Below are 18927 nucleotides of genomic sequence, written 5' to 3' on the forward strand. Positions count from 1 at the left end.
GGAGGTCAAGGCTGCAACGACCTATGATGTCGCCACTGGACCTCCAGCCTGGGTGACAGAGCAAGATGATGTCTCAAAAACAAAAACAAGACAACAACAAAAAAAGAAAGACAGAAACAGAGGGACCCAGGGCTGAGAGAGCAGCAACCCCTCACCTCTGTTTCTCACAGAGGGCAGCCAACTCCTGTCCAGGTCTCTCCATGATGCCCAATCTGCCCATGTTGAGTGAGGACCGGGGGTGTGAGTTGGGGCCAGTTGGGACCACTATCTCTCGTCTTGGCTATAGCCAACTCTGGGCCCAGGCTGGGGCTGGAAGGACACATGTGTTGGAGTTCTATTTGGGCAGGTCCAGGGGAGAAATTCATATCAAGCTGAGACAAGGCTCCACGAGGATCCCCAGGGTTTCCCAGCTGACAGCCTTCCGAGTGGCCGAGAGCTGATCCCTCCCTCCCACAGTGCTCTTGGCGTGGGGCTCAGCCTCGAGAGCCCTCTTCCTTGCCTGTTGCTGGACTTCCTGAAGCCCCTGCTGCAGGTTGAATTTGAAAAGAGAGGCAGGCTTTTAGAAAGGCAGGAGGTGCAGAGCATTGCAATTAATATGATGTTATTTTTACATATAAAGTAGCATTTTAGAATGTGTGTAGAAAACAAAATGTAGAGGAACATACACCAAGCTGGTGACGGTGCTTGGGATGACCTTCATGTATCCATTTTTGTAATGTCTCTTTGCAAAGCTTTTTAAACAATCATGTATTAACTTTCATAATTAAAAAGATATCTCATCAAAAAGACACATAAATAGAGAGACAATAGCCACGGGGAGGGAGACGCATTGCTGCTCATCTGGCTGAAAGATGCTTCTGGCTGAAACATTCAAGGGCAAGTTGTCCTTGGTGTGACAGAATTGATGCTAGGGTCAGTCACCAGGGGTTGTGAGGATGAAGTGAGAGAGTGGAAAATGGGACCCGAAAGGAAAAACAGTTTAATGAACCCAAATGCCATCATCACTGACGTGGTGCTTATCATGCCCTCCGTCCTCACTCTCATGCTCAGTAGAATTCCTGGGTAAGGGGCCTTTAACTGCCCTTTCCCTTAGCTCCTGTTGTCCAAATCAGACATGATCAGCAAGGGACAGACCCTCCCACTCCCTGTGGCTGCTCCTTGGGCAACCTGGGCTCACAACACACATCTTCCTCGTGCCATTTAGTGAGCGTTGGTCAGCAGTTCTAGGTGAACCTCACGTGCGCCTTGCTCCCTCTCCCCACAAGCTCAGGGCCGGGATGGGCCATAAGCAGGGCTGAGACTCACCTGTCCGTAGTTCCAGGGACACGGGCGGATCCAGTTCTTGCTGCCTTGGTAGATGAAGCCATAATCATTCATGACATACTCCTGCCTCTGGGGCTCACTGTCCAAGTAGACAGCATCCTCTAGGAACCAGAGTGGGAGGGCACGAAGCAGAAAAGTCACCTTTCCCTTCCTGCCCCATTCTCATCCCCATAGTCCCAGAGGAAACAGCTCTGGAGCAAGCGCCCCTGGCGACACCAAGAGGGGCACGAGGCAGTGGGTCTTAGGGAGTCCACGCTCCCAACACCACCAACAGGTTCAATATGAACACGAGGTGGAATAATAAAAATTCACCTTTGCTGGAATTTCTTGGTTTACAAAGCACATTTACATCCTATCCCCATTTTAAGGTTGAGGAAACAGGCTCAGAGTGATTAAGTAAATTGCCCAAATCACACATCAGTACAGAGCTGGAAATTGAACACAGCCCGCTGGTTCCATATTCTGTGCTCTTTCTGCTACACTAATCTTGGTTGGAAGAGAGCAAACCAGACCTTAAGGGTTGGCCTTGACCTCATTATTCTTTTTGTAGGTATTTAATCTAGGCAAAGCATTTCATATGTGCACAAAGATTTAGACACTAAGCTGTTTGTCTGAGTGCCGTTTGTGATACTGCGAAGCTGGAAACCACCCACGCCCTATTCTTGGGGAGTAGTTAGTTAGCTTCGGTACAGCTCCACCGCGGAATTCCATACCGTAGAGACGTAAGGCAGCAAAATCGTGTACATGGACGTGGAAATCTGTATGTGATACATGAAGTCTCTACAGACTATGAACCATGTTTACAGCACGAATGTATATATATATACACATACATACACATGCTGCCCATATGAACAAAGGGTTTTGAAGCCGATTCAAAACTATCTTAATATTAGGTTGGTGCAAAAGTAATTGCGATTTTTGCCATTGAAAGTAATGGGGCCTATCTGAGGGTGGAGGGTGGGAGGAAGGTAAGGATTGAAAAACTACCTGTTAGGTAATATGCTGATTACCTGGGTAACAAAATAATGCGTACATCAAACCAAACCTCTGTGATGTGCAGTTTACCTACATAACAAACCTGTACATGTACCCCTGAACCTAAAATAAAAGTTTAAAATTATCTTTTTAAAGTTAAGAACAAACAAAAGGCCATGGGCGCAGACGTCCTCCTCACAGGGTTCTGGAACTGTGTGGAAGTTCTGCCTGACCCTGAGGGAAAGGTGCCCTCCTCAGAGGCAGCCTCAGACACAGCCTGATAGGAGGCTGGTGCAGGAGGCCTCGTTGCTGAGATGTATTTTATTGAGGGTTTGGGCCAGTGTGGCAAGAAGCTGCAGGTTTATGGTTGAGACCACACAGCCCCCTCCTCTCAGCCAGGGCCAGCAGTGGCTTGAGCTACAGGGTGAGGCTTCCTAGACTATACCCTCCCGTCCTGCAGCACCAGAGGGCACTTCAGCCCCCGCCAACCCTAGGCCCAGTGTTGGGTCTCCCCAGGGCCTGGGTGTGGCACAAGCTCAAGAGAGAAGGCCCCACCATTAACGCTTTTCTCCCCACTGCTCAGAAGGCCCTCAGAGAGAAAGAGAGAGACAGACAGAGAGAGAGAGAGAGAGAGAGAGAGAGAGACAGAGACAGGGAAAACAGTCGACTGGCCCTCCTGGATCCCATGGCAGGGTCTCTCCACCTGGCTGATGGGTGAGCATTCTGAGCCATTCAGGGACAGGGAAGTGGGAAGTGGTTAGAGGTGTTAGAACCCAGCCAGGGCTCTGGGTCCTGATGTGACCCAGGAGGCCTCCTTGGGATAAGGCTGGGGGAAAAGGTAGAAAGAGAGGGAAGATGGGAAGGGGATCATCCCCTAAGTCAGAAGCCAGACTTGCGAGTCTGGCCTCTGCTCAAAGGCACAGCAGATCCATTCTCTACCCCGATCCCTTCTGCCCACATCGTGTCCTTGTGTCTGCCTATGTATCTAGCCCTGTCCCCAACTAGATTTAGAGGTCAGGGCTTGAGAGACAGGTAGTTTGAGAGATTCACTGTGACTTTGTTTATAGAAGAAGAAGAAGAAAAAAACAAAAACTGGAAACAGCCAAAATGCCCATAGAGGACTAGTTAAAAATATCTAGTGCATCCAAACAGTGGAATAATTGTAGCTGTTAAGAAGAATGCTCCGATAGGAAAATGTGCCCAAAGTTGAATTGTTAAATTAAAAAAAAAAAGAAGCTGGAGAATGGTATGTATTACATAATCTCACTTACCCTGTGTGTTGTAGAATCACACACACACAGAGGCGTACGTATTCGATTAAGCATAGAACACTTTGGTAAAACTACAAAAGAGAATGTTAAAGGTGAATGGAATCTGGACGAATAGAACTGCTGTTGAATGGAACGTAGAGACTGGGAGGCTTCACTTTTTACTTTATACTTTTCTTTCTTTTCTTTAAACCCTTTCCTTCATTCCATAAATACTTAATGCAGTGCATTCATTACTTTTATAACGAAAAAAACTCTAGTTAACTTAAAAATGTATGATGAAGGTAGATGTTATTCATGATCAAACTTAATTGTAACAGTTTTTCTGTTTAAGCAAAAATGATTTGGTTTATAACTTGAAAATTCTAAATAAGTAAATGAATAGCAAGGTTCCGCCCTAATTGGTGGTGGTTGGGACGGATGCTGAGTGCAGGGAATTTGGGAGGCTCTGGGTGGCCCGGGAGCCGGGTCTAGAAATCCTTGAGCCTGTCTCTCTGGCAGCACTGACAGAAGAGAAAGGAGGGCCCCGCATGGGCACCCTGCCTTACCCGGGCACCAGGGATTGAAGAGCAGGATGAACTCCCCGAGCTGGTAGGCCGTCACAGACCCCTGGAAGGAGTCGATGTGGATTTTCAAGAGGTACCGACCCACGGCCGCCGTGGGAGGAGCGCACAAGCTCACTTCTGTGGAGGTGGCCCCATTGGTCTCCAGCCAGGCGATCCAGGGACTGGGGCTGTGATGGCGTGCCAGGCTGAACACAGCCCGAGTCCCCAAGGCCAGGTCTGGCAGTGGTCCTAGGAGGGAAGTAGAGCTGAGGCCTTCTATGGCGACCTCCAAACCCCCGAAAATCCCCTCCCAGACACACACACACAGCCCCTGCGAGCCAGCTGGGGTTCTTACCAGTCTCAACCACGAAGATGATGTTGTCCAGGCCTGGCTGGAAGCCCCGGTTCCTGAAGTACAGGGTGAGGTTGAAGGCCTGGCCCCGGCGAACAAGGAGGTGGTCAACAGTGATCTCTTCCGTGTGGTGCCGCACATTATTTCTGGAGCTCTGGAGGTCTGTGAGGGCCACTTCTAGCCCTGCAATGGGGCAGCCAGGGTTAGACAAAAGAGTGGGGTTGTGGAGCCAATCCTACCTACCACTTACTAGTTCCGCAAACTTGAGAAAGTAACTTAGCCTGAGTCTCAGTTTCCACATCAGTAAAATAGAGTCCGTAAGATCAGCCTGCCAGGGTGAGGATGAGGATTTAATGAGGTTCCAGGCACACACGTTTCTTTCTTCCTTCCTCTCCTCTCTCTCTGACCCTCTATCTTCTTCTCCCTTACACACTCCGGAGGGGCATGGTTTTCTGCCTCTGTCCAAGTCCTTCTGTAGACCTGGCCAAGTCTGATTGCTCCCTTCAGCCTCACATGGCTTCAGATTCACCCCAGCATCCACTTTCTTGGACTCAAATTAACAGTCTCACTTGCCCCTGTACTAGCCTCCAGGTCTGGGGAGCTACTCCTTGGTTTAGCTGCCCTGGGGTTAACTTTCCTTGGACTAGCTGCTCTTCTTTTCTTTTTTTTTTCTTTTTTGAGACGGAGTCTCACACTGTCGCCCAGGCTGGAGTGCAGTGGTGTGATCTCAGCTCACTGCAAGCTCCGCCTCCCGGGTTCACGCCATTCTCCTCCTGCCTTAGCCTCCTGAGTAGCTGGGACTACAGGCACCCGCCACCACACCCGGCTAAAATTTTTGTATTTTTAGTACAGACGGGGTTTCACCATGTTAGCCAGGATGGTCTCGATCTCCTGACCTCGTGATCCGCCTGCCTTGGCCTCCAAAAGTGCTGGGATTGCAGGCGTGAGCTACCGTGCCTGGCCGCTAGCTGCTCTTCTTTTAGCCATCTGCTGGCTCTCTTTTTTTTTTTTTTGAGACGGAGTCTCACTCTGTTGCCCAGGCTGGAGTGCAGTGGCCGGATCTCAGCTCACTGCAAGCTCTGCCTCCCGGGTTCACGCCATTCTCCTGCCTCAGCCTCCCGAGTAGCTGGGACTACAGGCGCCCGCCACCTCACCCGGCTAGTTTTTTTGTATTTTTTTAGTAGAGACGGGGTTTCACCGTGTTAGCCAGGATGGTCTCGATTTTCTGACCTCGTGATCTGCCCATCTCGGCCTCCCAAAGTGCTGGGATTACAGGCTGGAGCCACTGGCCATCTGCTGGCTCTCTGACCACCACAGGCCGTGTGCTCAGTGCCCAGTGCCCTGGGAGCTTGGATGCTGATGACAGTCAAAGAAAGTTCCATTCCCCACCTTCTGGAGACTCTGCTAAAACACAGACTGACCTCACTAGTCTCTGCCAGAAGGGTCTGTGTTTGATTTTTCCATGTTTGACCATGGTTCTGCCATGGTCCCAGTCACCTGGTGGGCTCACAGCCTTTAAATCACCATTGGCTCACCCATCTCCTTCTCAGCCTATGCCCATTCACATGTCACTAACTCTCTTCATGCCTGCCATTAAAATATCTCTGGTGTCTATCCATCCCTTTCCACATTCACATAATTCCAATGTCTTCTCATACCTAGTGACCGTAATAGCCTCCATGAGGTCTCCTGCCTCCTGTCTCTCTCCCCATCTCCCATCTCTTAATGCAGTATCAGATTACCTTTCCTCAAGACAATTTAATCATGCCATTCTTTTGCTTTACAAGTTCTGAGATCTCCTACAGTCTATCATATAAAAGGCTCATTCCTTAACTTGACACGACTTTTCATACTTGGCCTTAGCTTATTCTTGCATTCTCACTTCTCATCATTCCCAGCATTGGCCGTCTCCTCTAGCCAATCTATCCCCAAGCAAATCCCTGTCTTTGTATTTGCTGTTATAGCCCCAACTCAGAATGGCCCCTCACTCTAACCAAATTCCAACTCTCCTCCAATACCCACCTGCTCTATGAAGCCTGCCTCAATTGGCCAACCCTTCTTTCCATCACCTACTGAGCTATACACTTAACTGAATCGCTCATTTGCTTAATAGACAAGTTAATTTACATGCCAGGCTCATGTGTTCATTTATATAAACATGTAAGGGTTAGGATGAGGTGTTCAGATGTTTTTCTTTTCTTTTTTTTTTTTTTTTTTGAGATGGAGTCTCGCTCTGCCACCCAAGCTGGAGTGCTGTGGCATGATGTCGGCTGACTGCAAGCTCCGCCTCCCAGGTTCACGCCATTCTCCTGCCTCAGCCTCCCGAGTAGCTGGGACTACAGGCGCCCACCACCACACCTGGCTAATTTTTTGTATTTTTTAGTAGAGACAGGGTTTCACCGTGTTAGCCAGGATGGTCTCGATCCCCTGACCTTGTGATCTGCCTGCCTCGCCCTCCCAAAGTGCTGGGATTATAGGCGTGAGCCACCGCACCTGGCCCCAGATGTTTTTCTTAGCTACTTTTTTATGTGTCTGTCTTTTGCCTCTAGATATAAGCCAATAAGTACAGAGACTTAGCTGCTTTGTCTTGGTTGTATTTAGACTTTTTAAAAGTGAACCAATGCATTCAACGGAATCCAACCTTCTTTCATGATAAAAATACTCAACAAACTAAGAATAGAAGGAGACTTCCAGCTAGGCGCGGTGGCTCACGCCTGTAATTCCAGCACTTTGGGAGGCCGAGGCGGGTGGATCACAAAGTCAGGAGTTCAAGACCAGCCTGGCTAAGATGGTGAAACCCCATCTCTACTAAAAATACAACAATTAGCTGGGAGTGGTGGTGGGTCCCTGTAATCCCAGCTACTCGGGAGGCTGAAGCAGAGAATTGCTTGAACCCGGGAGGTGGAGGTTACAGTGAGCCAAGATCGCACCACTGCACTCCAAAGCCCACAGCCAATACCATACTTAATAGTAAAAGACTGGATGCTTCCTTGCTAAGATAAGGAACAAGACAAGAATGCCTGCTGTTGTCACATCTATTTAACATTCTACTAGAGGTTCTAGCTAGGGCTATTAGGCAAAAAGGAAAAAAAAAAAAAGAAAGAAAGAAAGAAAAGGAAAAGAAATCAAAGACAAACAGATTGGAAAGAAGTAAAATTGTTTCTATTTACATGTGACATAATCTTGTATATAGAAAATCCTAAGGAACCCGCCAAAAAAATAGAATTAATAAATGAATTCAGCAAGGTTGTAGGACACAATATCAATATACAAAAACCGATTGTATTTTTATACATTTGCAAAGAGTAACCTGAAAGTAAAATTAAGAAAACAATTCCATTTATAACAGCATCAAAAAGAATGACTTAGTAAATTTAACAAAAGAAGGGCAAAACCTATACCACAAAACATCATCGAAAGAAATTAAAGAAGACCTAAATAAATAAAAAGACATTCCATCTTCATGGATTGGAAGGCAATATCATTAAAATAACAAGTTTTTCTACAGATTCAACACAACCCCTAACAAAATCCCAACAGCCATTTTGTAGAAATTGACAAGTGGATCCTAAAATTCATATGGAAATACAAGGGATCCATACTATCCAGACAATGCTGAAAAGTGAAAACAAAATTAGAGGAGTGGCACTTCTTGATCAAGGCAATGTGGTAGTGGCATAAGGATAGACATATAGATCAGTGGAATAGAACTGAGAGTCTAGCAAGAAACTCACATTTACAGGCAATTGATCTTTGACAAGGGTGCCAAGACAATTCAATGGGGGAAAGAATGCTCTTTTCAAAAAGTGGTGCTGGGACAAGTGGATATCCACATGCAAAAGAATGAAGTTGGATGCATAACTCACACCATTTATTAAAAATTAACTCACAATGGATCAAAGACCTAAACATAAAAGCTAAAGCTATGAAACTCCTAGAAGAAAACATAGATGTAAGTCTTCGTGATCTTAGACTAGGCAACAGTTTCTCAGATATGACAGCAGAAGTACAAGCAGTGAGAGGAAAACCAAATGAAGTGGACCTCATCAAAATAATAATTGTTTGTCTTCGAGAACATTGTCAAGAAAGTGAAAAGAACACCCACAGAATGTTAGGAAATATTTGTAAATCATATATCTGGTAAGGGACTTATATCCAGAATACTTTTAAAAAATTCATATAACTCTACAATAAAAAAGACAACTCAAATTTAAAATGGGCAACGGACCTAAACACACATTTCTCCAAAGGAGATACGCAAAAGGCTAATAAGTACATGAAAAGAGGCTCAACATCATTAGACCTAGGGAAATACAAATGAGATACCATCTTGCCTCCACTAGGATGACTATAATAACAAGTGTTAGTGGAGATGCAGAGAAAGTGGAATCCTCATACATTGCTGATGGGGTTGTAAAATGGTGCAGCACTTTGGAAAACAGTCTGGAAATTCCTCAAGACATTCAACAAAGAGTTACCATATGACCTAACAATTCCATCCCCAGGTATATACCCAAGACAAATGAAAACACATTCACATAATATCTGAATAATGATAGCAGTATTATTCATAATAGCCAAAAAGTAGAAACAACTCAATTGTCCATCAACTGAAGAACAGATAAACAAAATGATATGTCATACAAAGGAATGTCATCTGGCTGTAAAAAAAGAATGCTTAACATACCAAATATGGATGAACCTTGAAAATACTGTGCTAAGTGAAAGAAGTCAGTCAGACATAAAAAGACACATATTATATGATTATATTTATATGAAATGTCCAGAATAGGCAAATTCATAGGGACAGAAAGTAGATTAGGGTTTGCTAGGGGCTAAAGAAAGGTGGAATGGGATGTGACTGCCAATGTGTATGGGATTTCTTTTTGAGGTAACGGAATGTTCTGGAACTAGATAGTGGCGATGCTTGCAAAACTTTGTGAGTATATGAAAAACCACTGAATTGTGGACTTTATAAAGGTGAACTTGATGGTATATGAATTATATCTCAATAAAGTTGTTATAAACAAATATGAACCAAATTGTACCAAAATACCCTAATAAGTATTAAACTTTGTCTTAAATCTCTTTGAGTGCTTTTGATTACTTCAACACACATCTTTTTCATAAACTAGTTTTTCATTATAAAGAAATTAAGCATAATGATCAGCATATTGTAGGTACTCAGATTTGCTAGGTTGAATAGAATTCTCTATCTTTTGCAAAATCACCCTGTACTTATTTCAGATTTCAGATTTAATCAACATCTTATTGAGGACCTATCTACTATGTGCCAGGCACTGTGCCAGGTATGCTAGGACAGTTATCTCATTTAATCTTCATCGCATCCTTGGAGGGACAAAATGTCATGTCATCCACACTTGGAGATGAGAAAACTAAGGTTCAGGTGGGTTAAATATCTTGCCTACGGTTAAACCAGATTCCTGAGCCCAGTCCAGTGCTCTTCCCATCACCCAACAGCTGTTGCCCACTGTTGACTTTCACTCATGATCAAAAAAATGTCCACACCCACTGCCAGCTAAGAAAGCACTTGGCTTTTACCTAATAGTGGAAAAAGAAGCTCACCCCTTTTGGAGACCAATTGATTAGACAGCACTAACTGGCTGCAGTTCAGGTTGGGCACATGACTCAGGCTACTCAGCAGGCATGGCAGCATCTGCCTGGCAGCAAGTGCTGGGGCAGAATTCCATCCTCTAGAGACATCCTGGGCCATGTTAATCCCTGCCTAAGACAGGGATGACTCTTCAGCCCAGGTGCCTTCTATTCAAATAGGAGGTTCATTGGCTACTGGGCATATTTGTTTTCCTTGAGGTGAGAAGAGAATTGGGTGAAATGATCAGGAAATAAACAGAGATTGTAGAAAAACTTTTTAAAGTAAGTGATCTTCGTAGTTATCCTAGAAAGACACTCCCACATGAGCACACAGAGGCATGGATAAGGATGTTCCTTGCAATATTGCTCGTGTAACTGGAAAATTGAAAGCAACCTAAATGCCCATCAATAGGGGACTGGATTAGAAATTACTTGCACTGATACTATGGGAAAAGTTGAGGTAGATCTATAGGTACTGACTGGTATGGACAGAGCTCCCAGACATACTGTGTAGTGAAATAAATCAAGTTGCAGAAATATACATACAACATGATGATACCATGGATATACCAAAAAAGACCACACATGCTAATCCTATGTATTACATTGAGTAAATATATGTCTGAATGTAAATGTGCAGACAAAAGACAGGTAACAGTGTTCACTCTGGAGATGAGGTTGCCATTGGGGATGGCAGGCAGAGGACTATAGTCTATAGTCTATAGATAGACTATATCTATAATTATTGATTTATTTTACTCCAACTATGTATTCCCATCTTTATTGTGCAATTAAAAGTTATGAAAATTTTAAAACAAAAATTTAAACACAAGAAGTAATAAATATGGGGCCAGGTGCAGTGGCTCACGCCTGTAATCCCAGCACTTTGGGAGGCCGAGGCAGGAGGATCACAAGGTCAGGAGTTTGAGACCAGCCTGACAAACATGATGAAACCCCGTCTCTACTAAAAATGCAAAAATTAGCTGGGCGGGGTGACGCGCGCCTGTAATCCCAGCTACTCAGGAGGCTGAGGCAGGAGAATCGCTTGAACCTGGGAGGCGGAGGTTGCAGTGAGCTGAGATCACGCTACTGCACTCCAGCCTGGACGACAGAGTGAGACTCCGTCTCAAAAAAAAAAAAAAAAAAAAAAAAAAAGTAATAAATAAAGGTAAGGCTGTTACAGTTGTAGAGGAAGTTGAAAGCTTATTCCTCTGAATGATTTCAACTGACGATTTAATCTTCATAGCAGCTCTTTCCAGAGAGAAGGGGATGATATAGCGAGAAGGCTGGCGATGGGAAGATTAGCTAAGATAAGAAATAGACCCTCGGAAATGGAGGAGAAAGAGAAGATATGAAGATTCAGAGAACTTAAGAGCTGGAAGACAATTTCAAGATTGTCTGATCCAATCTCTCCTTTTTCAGGCAAGGGGGTTGGAAACTAGAGGCAAAGTGACCATCCGATGTCAAAGGGTCAGCTAGTAGCTGAGAAGGACAGAAACCCTGACCCCCTCATCCCTGGTCCTGCCCTGTCCCACCTGACTATGGAGGCAGGCATGTTAGCATGCAGCTGTGTGGCTGTGTTTACCTGTCAACCTCTACGCTGGTGGTTCTCAAGCCACCGATGAATACTGAGGTTTCTGGGGTTCTTGCTTTTTCTGACTCAGTTCTGTATTTACTTCTTTATTTCTCTGAATACACCCTCCACCCCTTGACTTCCTACAGTCTCTCTCTGTCCTCTTTATCCCTGAACTCCAGTGGCCACAGGGGCTTTCCCTACCTTGGGCCATGGTGGCTGCCTCCGGTTCCTGGGATGCTCCCCACAGAACAGCTGGGCGGTCTGGAGCTTCAGCAAACTGGTGCCAGAGTGTCTGCTTCCCCTTCCATTGGAAGACTCCAGGAGAACCGAAGGCGGGGCTGGACTGCTGCACTGCCACCTGATTACCAAGCAGATCACAACTGGTTTGCTCACTTGCCCTCGCGTTTTTCTTGGCGGTGTTGCTGGATTGAGAGGAGGTGTGGAAGCTGGTGAACTGTCACAGCCTTGTGCCATGTAGGCCTTTGATAGCTCTTGAGCAATAGGGCATTCCCAGGCAGGTGCTGTGCTGTGGTGGAGAAGTCAGGAGGGAGAAGCGAGCTGATGGGCCTGCCAGAGGGATGCAGGGGGCTGCTGGAAGTAGCATCAGGGTCCCAAGACTCTGCTCACACCGTAAAGCACCTCACTGAGCTGAGAACCCTGCTAGGTAACCAAGGCCTTTCTCTTATCCTGAAAAGTCACTTCCTGAACTTTAAATGCAAACAGAACCACTCCGTCTGGATCTCCTTTAATATGATTTCACTGTACTTAGCTTCGGCAGTGGCATTGTCTTGCGTGAGACCTGGCAGGTCCAGGACAAATCACAAACAAAAGCAAATAATCACAAATAAAATAGAGGAAGAAAAATTGGGAAAATTTGTGGAGGAGGTTTGGAAATAGGTGAGAGGGCGGGAATGCAGGTGAGCAAGGGCCTTGATCCTAGGAAGAAAGGCACAAGCCCTTTCGTAGGGAGAAAAGCACAGGTGGAAGGAGAGAGAGGACAGGAGAGGGAAGGGCTCTGCCTGTGGAGTGGGTGGGACCCCCGTGCCCACCCTGTCTTTCTGTGCCCTGGGCACTTCTCCCCACATCCCCTGCTTTGTGGGTCCTTCTCTCTTGGGAACCTCATTCACCAGCATTGTCCTCCCTTCTGTATTTTCAATTCTCTCTGTCTCCACTCAGCTTTTTATAAAAAATTATATAATTATTTTTATTTTTAATGTCCAGAATGTGTAATATAAGGGCCAGAGCTTCTTCCTGGACTTAATTTTATAAATTCTTGATTGGTTGGTGAGACCAATAGGGATACTTTTTCTTGTCTAATTTGGTGTCTGGGAAAGCTTCATTCAAGTCCTTAGTGGACTGATCAAATGGAATTAAGTTCCTCATCTTCTCCAGCTGTTTCTCATACTCTCCAACCCTGCCTTTGAGAGAGACACCCACTCAGCACAAGTTTTCCCATCTTCTTTTTCTTCAGCATCCACCTGGGCAGTATATTTATCCTCTGGTACAGGAAACTTCAGGGCATTAAACTTCTTCTCAAAGTCATCCACCAAGCCTGCTTTGGCCACATTGGCCTTATAGTAAGCCCAGTCAATAGCTGGTGGATTCTCAGGTAAAGTAGCCAGCCTGGAGGTAAAGGTCTCATTCCAGGATTTCAGGGAATTTGCAGTGGCCTTTTGGTTTCGGGCTATCGTCTCTGCAAAAGCTACCCAGTCAATGGTTTTTAGAGCAAGTTTTCACCCAGCCATCCTGGTATCCTTCACCGACCCTGGCAGCCCATGGTCCACACTCCACTCACCTCTTACAGCTTATAGGGTATATGTGCACAAATGCAGTTCACTATTTTAACACAGCACATCCACCTTCAACTCTCATCCCCAGTTCCCCGGCAGCCCCTGCCCTTTCTCTCAACTCCACTTCTTGGCCAAGCTCCTTGCCCACTGCTTTGCCTCCCACCACCCCTCACCCGCTGCGGGCTGCCTTCTGTCTCACGGCTGCCTCGACACCACGCTCATCTCCCCGCTCTGAAGGCTGGGCACTGGGCGCCTTTCCTGCTCTTACATTGCAAGGCCTCCTGCAGCCCTGCCGGTACTGACCACTCCTCCTGGGCTGAGGAGACTTCTCTCTCTTGGTCGTCTGCCTGTCTCCCCATCCACACTGTCCTCTTCTTCTCAGTCCCCGTCACAGCTTTCCCTCCTCGAACTGGTGCCTCCCAGGGATCTGTCCCCATCTCCTCTCTTCTCACTCTACTGGCTCCCGCGTGACACTGGGGACCCCCAGAACTGTGTACTGCAGAGGACCTTCTGCTGGACAGCTCTGCTGGGGGAACCTTGGACACTTCACAGGCTAGGAGCCCAAATGGAACTCCTCCTCTTGCTCCTTCCTCTCAAAATACCTGCCCTTCCTCTTACAAGTCTAGTCTTGGTGAGTGAGGACACTGTCCATCCATCACTCCAGGGGACACCTGCATGCCACCTTTTACTTCCCTGCTTCCTGACCTCCCTTTAGCCCATCAGTCCAGCCCAATTCCTGATGCTGTCCTGAAACTGTGCCCCTTGCTCTGCCTTCATGGAAGCCCCTGCTTACCTGGACAACTCCTAACCAGTTTCCCATTCACCCTTTCTCCAAATGAGTCACCAGTGATTTTTCTGAAGTGCCAATTCCATCAGGTTGCTCCCCTGCTTAAGATCCCACAGTGGGTAGAGTCCAGACTTCTCAGCACCACCCTCAAGGCCTGGAGGGTCTTCTCCTGCCCACCTGGAGGCCAAGCAGGCTGGCCCCCTCTCTCCTGCACCTCCCTCTCTCTTGCATGTATCAGCTTCTCTCTTTCTCAAATGTCCTCCTCTCACTTGTCTATTTTCTCCAGTACCCAGGCTCAAGCATCCCCCCTTCAGGAAGTCTTCCTGACACCCTTCCTCTGCTGCACCTGCATTTCCTATTAGCCAACTCATGCCTCAACATTATAAATACTTATCTGTCTTTCCCCCAGTCATCCTGGAGGGCATGGACTGTGTGTTATTAACAGCGTTCCCAGGCCGGGCGCGGTGGCTCAAGCCTGTAATCCCAGCACTCTGGGAGGCCGAGACGGACAGATCACGAGGTCAGGAGATCAAGACCATCCTGGCTAACACGGTGAAACCCCGTCTCTACTAAAACATACAAAAAACTAGCCGGGTGAGGTGGCGAGTACCTGTAGTCCCAGCTACTCGGGAGGCTGAGGCAGGAGAATGGCGTGAACCCTGGAGGCGGAGCTTGCAGTGAGCTGAGATCCAGCCACTGCACTCCAGCCTGGGCGATAACAGAGTGGGACTCCATCTCAAAAAAAAAAAAAAAAAAAAAAAAAACAGCGTTCCCAGAGCTTAATAATGACAGTGGCTAATAGTAGCAGAACGACTAATACAACCAGCAGTAGCTTTTAATACCGGATACTATTTTGAGGTATTTATATGCATGACCCCACTTGGTCTTACAACATCCCTATAGTTAGTTACTGTTATTGTTCCTACATTACAGATGAGGAAATTGAGGCTTAAAGACATTAAATAAATCATTCACAAAGAACTGGTAGAGCCAGATTTTGAATGCAACTGTCAGACTCCAGAGCCTGGGTGCTTCATAAGTGCTTGCCTGCTGCAATATCTGGAACATAGTTGGTTTTCCAGTTCCTATTTATTGCCTGATAGAGTGAATGAATTAAAAAATGATCCCTACATAGACAAATGGATGAATGCCTGAACCCACATGCTGAGATGGGTTAGCTGGGAAGGAGGAAGAGGCATAGGCAGGAGAGTGTAAGTGTGAGGGGAACAGGAAGGTAAGTGCAGCTGGGGCAACTGTGGTGGCCAAAGGAGAAAGTGCCCAATGACCAGCTGGACATCAGCCTGTTTTGTGGTGCCCTGAGGCCAGTCCAAAGCAGCTGGGAACAGTTGAGAGAATTTGGGATCAATAAGGCAGTTACTCTGAGTAAAGTCCCTTGAGTTGTGCCAGCCTGAGTGGCTGGAATTCTTGGCAGCTCTGCCCATGCCCCAAACTTGAGGAGAGGGTAGGGAACTCACACCCATCTTGGAGGGCCTGGGCCTCCCCCAGAGGACCTCGCATGGTCAGGCGCACTTAGAGCAGGCTTGTTTAAGGTAGCCACTGGACGGGAGAGAGGAGGCAGAGGCACCCTAGGAGCACGAAGCCCATGCACGGGGCCAGGAATACCCCAGCCAGCTCCTCTGCCTGGACCCTGGGGCTGAATGCGACCTGGGCTCTGGGCCTAGGGAGCTATGTGTAGGTTCAGCCCCTCATTCGATTCCTGTGATCCATTAGTCAGACGGCAAGTGGGCGAGGGTGCTGGGGAGAGGGAGGCAGCTCCGATGCGGCAGCTTGTTCCTCAGCCCAGGGGAGGGGACAGGGAGAGACTGGGAGGCTGAGCAGAGTGGATGAGCACCTTCCTGTCTGGAAGGAAGCAGGGCTGTGCCCACAGGGGAGGGACACCTGAACAGAGAAGTGAGGACACACCTGCCATCTGCATGGGGCAGGCCAGTACTCACTGGGTGGGGGTGGAGAACCTCCAGAACCTCCTTTTATTCTCTAATTTTACAGATGCGGTCAGACCTTTCTAAGAGCCAGAGAGCCTTGGGTGCTGATTCTGGCCCTGCCATGAATTTCCATTGTGCCCCTGAGCAGGTGACAGTTTCTTTGCCTGTAGAATCAGAGCCCATGACGGGCTGGGTGCCCGGGTCTGAGGGAGGGTGAGGAGGTGCCCCACAGATGACTGCACAGGGAAGCCGCAGCTGGCAGATGCCAGTGGATTCCTCTCTCCCCTTCCTTTTCCACCCCTAGAAACAGAGATAGTCACCCTGGAGAAGAGGTTAAACTGGTAGAGGGCCTCTGTGAGTGTGCTTCACAATTTACAAAGCACTTCAATTTTAAAAAAAATTTTTTTAACTTTTATTTCAGGTTCGGAGGTACATGTGCAGATTTGTCACATAAGTAAACTCGTGTCAAGGGGATTTGTAGTATTGATTATTTCACCACTGAATACTAAGCCTAGTACCCAATAGTTCTTTTTTCTGCTCCTCTCCCTCCTCCCACCCTCTCCACCCTCAAGTAGACCCCAGTGTCTGTTGTTTCCTTCTTTGTGTTCTTAAGTTCTCACCATTTAGTTCCAACTTCTAAGTGAGAACATGAGATATTTGGTTTTCTGTTCCTGTGTTAGTTTGTTAAAGATAATGGGCTCCAGCTCCATCCATATTCCTGCAAAAGACACGATCTCATTCTTTTTTATGGCTGCATAGTATTCCATGGTATATATGTACCACATTTTCTTTATCCAATGTGTCATTGATGGGCATTTAGTTGATTCCATGTCTTCGCTATTGTGAATAGTGCTGCAATGAATATTTGCATGCATTTGTCTTTATGATAGAATGATTTATATTCATCTGGGTATATACCCAGTAATAGGATTGCTGGGTCAAATGGTAGTTCTGTTTTGAGCTCTTTGAGGAATCACCATACTGCTTTCCACAATGGTTGAACTAATTTACACTCCCACTAACAGTGTATATGTGTTCCCTTTTCTCCACAGCCTCGCCAGCATCTGTTGTTTTTTTACTTTTTAATAATAGCCATTCTAACTAGTATAAGATGGTATCTCATTGTGGTTTTGATTTACATTTTTCTAATGATCAGTGATATTGAACTTTCATTCACATGCTTGTTGGCCACATGTATGTCTTCTTTTGAAAAGTGTCTGTTCATGTCTTTTGCCCACTTTTTAATGAGGTTGTTTTTCTCTTATAAATTTGTTTAAGTTCCTTATAGAGACTGGATATTAGATCTTTGTCAGATGCATAGTTTGCAAATATTTCCTCCCATTCTGTAGGTTGTCTGATTACTCTGTTGATAGTTTCTTTTGCTGTACAGAAGCATTTAAGTTTAATTAGATCCCATTTGTCAATTTTTGCTTTTGTTGTGATTGCTTTCAGCATCTTCATCATGAAATCTTTGCCCAATACTATGTCTAGGATGGTATTGCCTAGATTGTCTTCCAGGGTTTTTATAGTTTTGCGTTTTACATCTAAGTCTTTAATCCATCTCAAGTTGATTTCTGTATTCAGTGTAAAGAAGGGGTCCAGTATCAATCTTCTGGATATGGTTAGCCAGTTATCCCAGCACCATATACTGAATAGGGAGTCCTTTCCCCATTGGTTGTTTTTGTCAGTGTTGTTGAAAATCAGATGGTTGTAGGTGTGGGGCCTTATTTCTGGGCTCTCTATTCTGTTCCATTGGTCTATAGGCCTGTTTTTGTACCAGTACCATGCTGTTTTGGTTATTGTTGCCCTGTAGTATAGTTTGAAGTTAAATAATGTGATGACTCCAGCTTACAAATACTTTATATTTATTTTTATGTAAAACAAATATACATACTTATTTATGTATACTTTATATATACAAATACTTTATATTTATTTATAAATAAATATATAAATATTTAATTTATATATTTTGTAATATAATACAATTTATATACAATTTTTTGTATATAATTTTTTTGTGTATAATTTTTTGGCTAAGTTTTTGTATTTCAAAGATGGGGTTTCACCATGTTGGCCAGGCTGGTCTCTAACTCCTGACCTCAGGTGATCCCCCCCACCTTGGCCTCCCAAAGTGCTAGGATTACAGGAGTGAGCCACCATGCCCAGTCACAAAGCAGTTTAGAATACATTTCCTCATTTGATCTTCACAGCAACCCTATGAGGGAAGGTCGGGCTGACACTCTTATTGTTATGTTATCATTTTACCCCTGGGGGAACCAGGGTCACACCATGAGGGAGTCCACGGCTCTTTGCTTTGTATCACACAATTACACTGGGTGGCGTGAACCCCAAAACCATCAGCCACAAGGACCTGAAGATGACAGATTCTGTGCACACTTTGAGGGGACGGGAAGACCAGGAGTCAGGAGCCAAGGGTGCTGCCTGGCTGGTGCTGCTTCCTTGCTCCACAGTGGAACATTTCTTTAGTCACAGTTTGTCTATAGGAGCTACTGCCTGGCCTGGGTGGCCAGCCTCACTGTGTTGTGAGGTCAGGGGAGGCTTGCTTAGAAGCTGGTCTCAGGGGGCACTATAGCAGCAGGCATGAAGGAATTCCAGTGTCCCAGGGCCTGGGGGATGTCCAGTTGGACAGGAGCTTTGAGATGATCTAGTTTATTCAACTGAGGTGGAAAAAGAAAGCCAGACAGGCTTACATAAGTGAAACAAAGAAGAAGAAGGAGGAGGAGGAGGA

General features: G+C 46.1%; 1 protein-coding gene and 1 pseudogene across 2 annotated transcripts in view; both read right to left on the minus strand.

Moving 5' to 3' along the window:
* Nucleotides 1-11945, minus strand: part of TGM5 (transglutaminase 5) — a 34670-nt gene extending 22725 nt beyond the window's left edge. The window contains exons 1-4 of one of the 2 annotated variants that reach the window (XM_050799450.1): nucleotides 11857-11945; nucleotides 4470-4649; nucleotides 4118-4363; nucleotides 1306-1424 (exon numbers count right to left, since the gene is read on the minus strand). In XM_050799450.1, coding sequence (XP_050655407.1) covers nucleotides 1306-1424; nucleotides 4118-4363; nucleotides 4470-4649; nucleotides 11857-11866 — 555 coding nt within the window. In that variant the 5' untranslated portion in view covers nucleotides 11867-11945. The remainder of the gene's footprint in view (nucleotides 1-1305; nucleotides 1425-4117; nucleotides 4364-4469; nucleotides 4650-11856) is intronic. The other variant, XM_050799451.1, reaches the window with a different exon arrangement.
* A 973-nt stretch (nucleotides 11946-12918) lies between these two features.
* On the minus strand, nucleotides 12919-13400 carry LOC126959879 (ATP synthase subunit d, mitochondrial-like; annotated as a pseudogene).
* Between the last annotated feature and the right edge of the window lie 5527 nt (nucleotides 13401-18927).

The sequence above is a fragment of the Macaca thibetana genome, chromosome 7, assembly GCF_024542745.1.
Source record: "Macaca thibetana thibetana isolate TM-01 chromosome 7, ASM2454274v1, whole genome shotgun sequence".
Classification (NCBI taxonomy): domain Eukaryota; kingdom Metazoa; phylum Chordata; class Mammalia; order Primates; family Cercopithecidae; genus Macaca; species Macaca thibetana.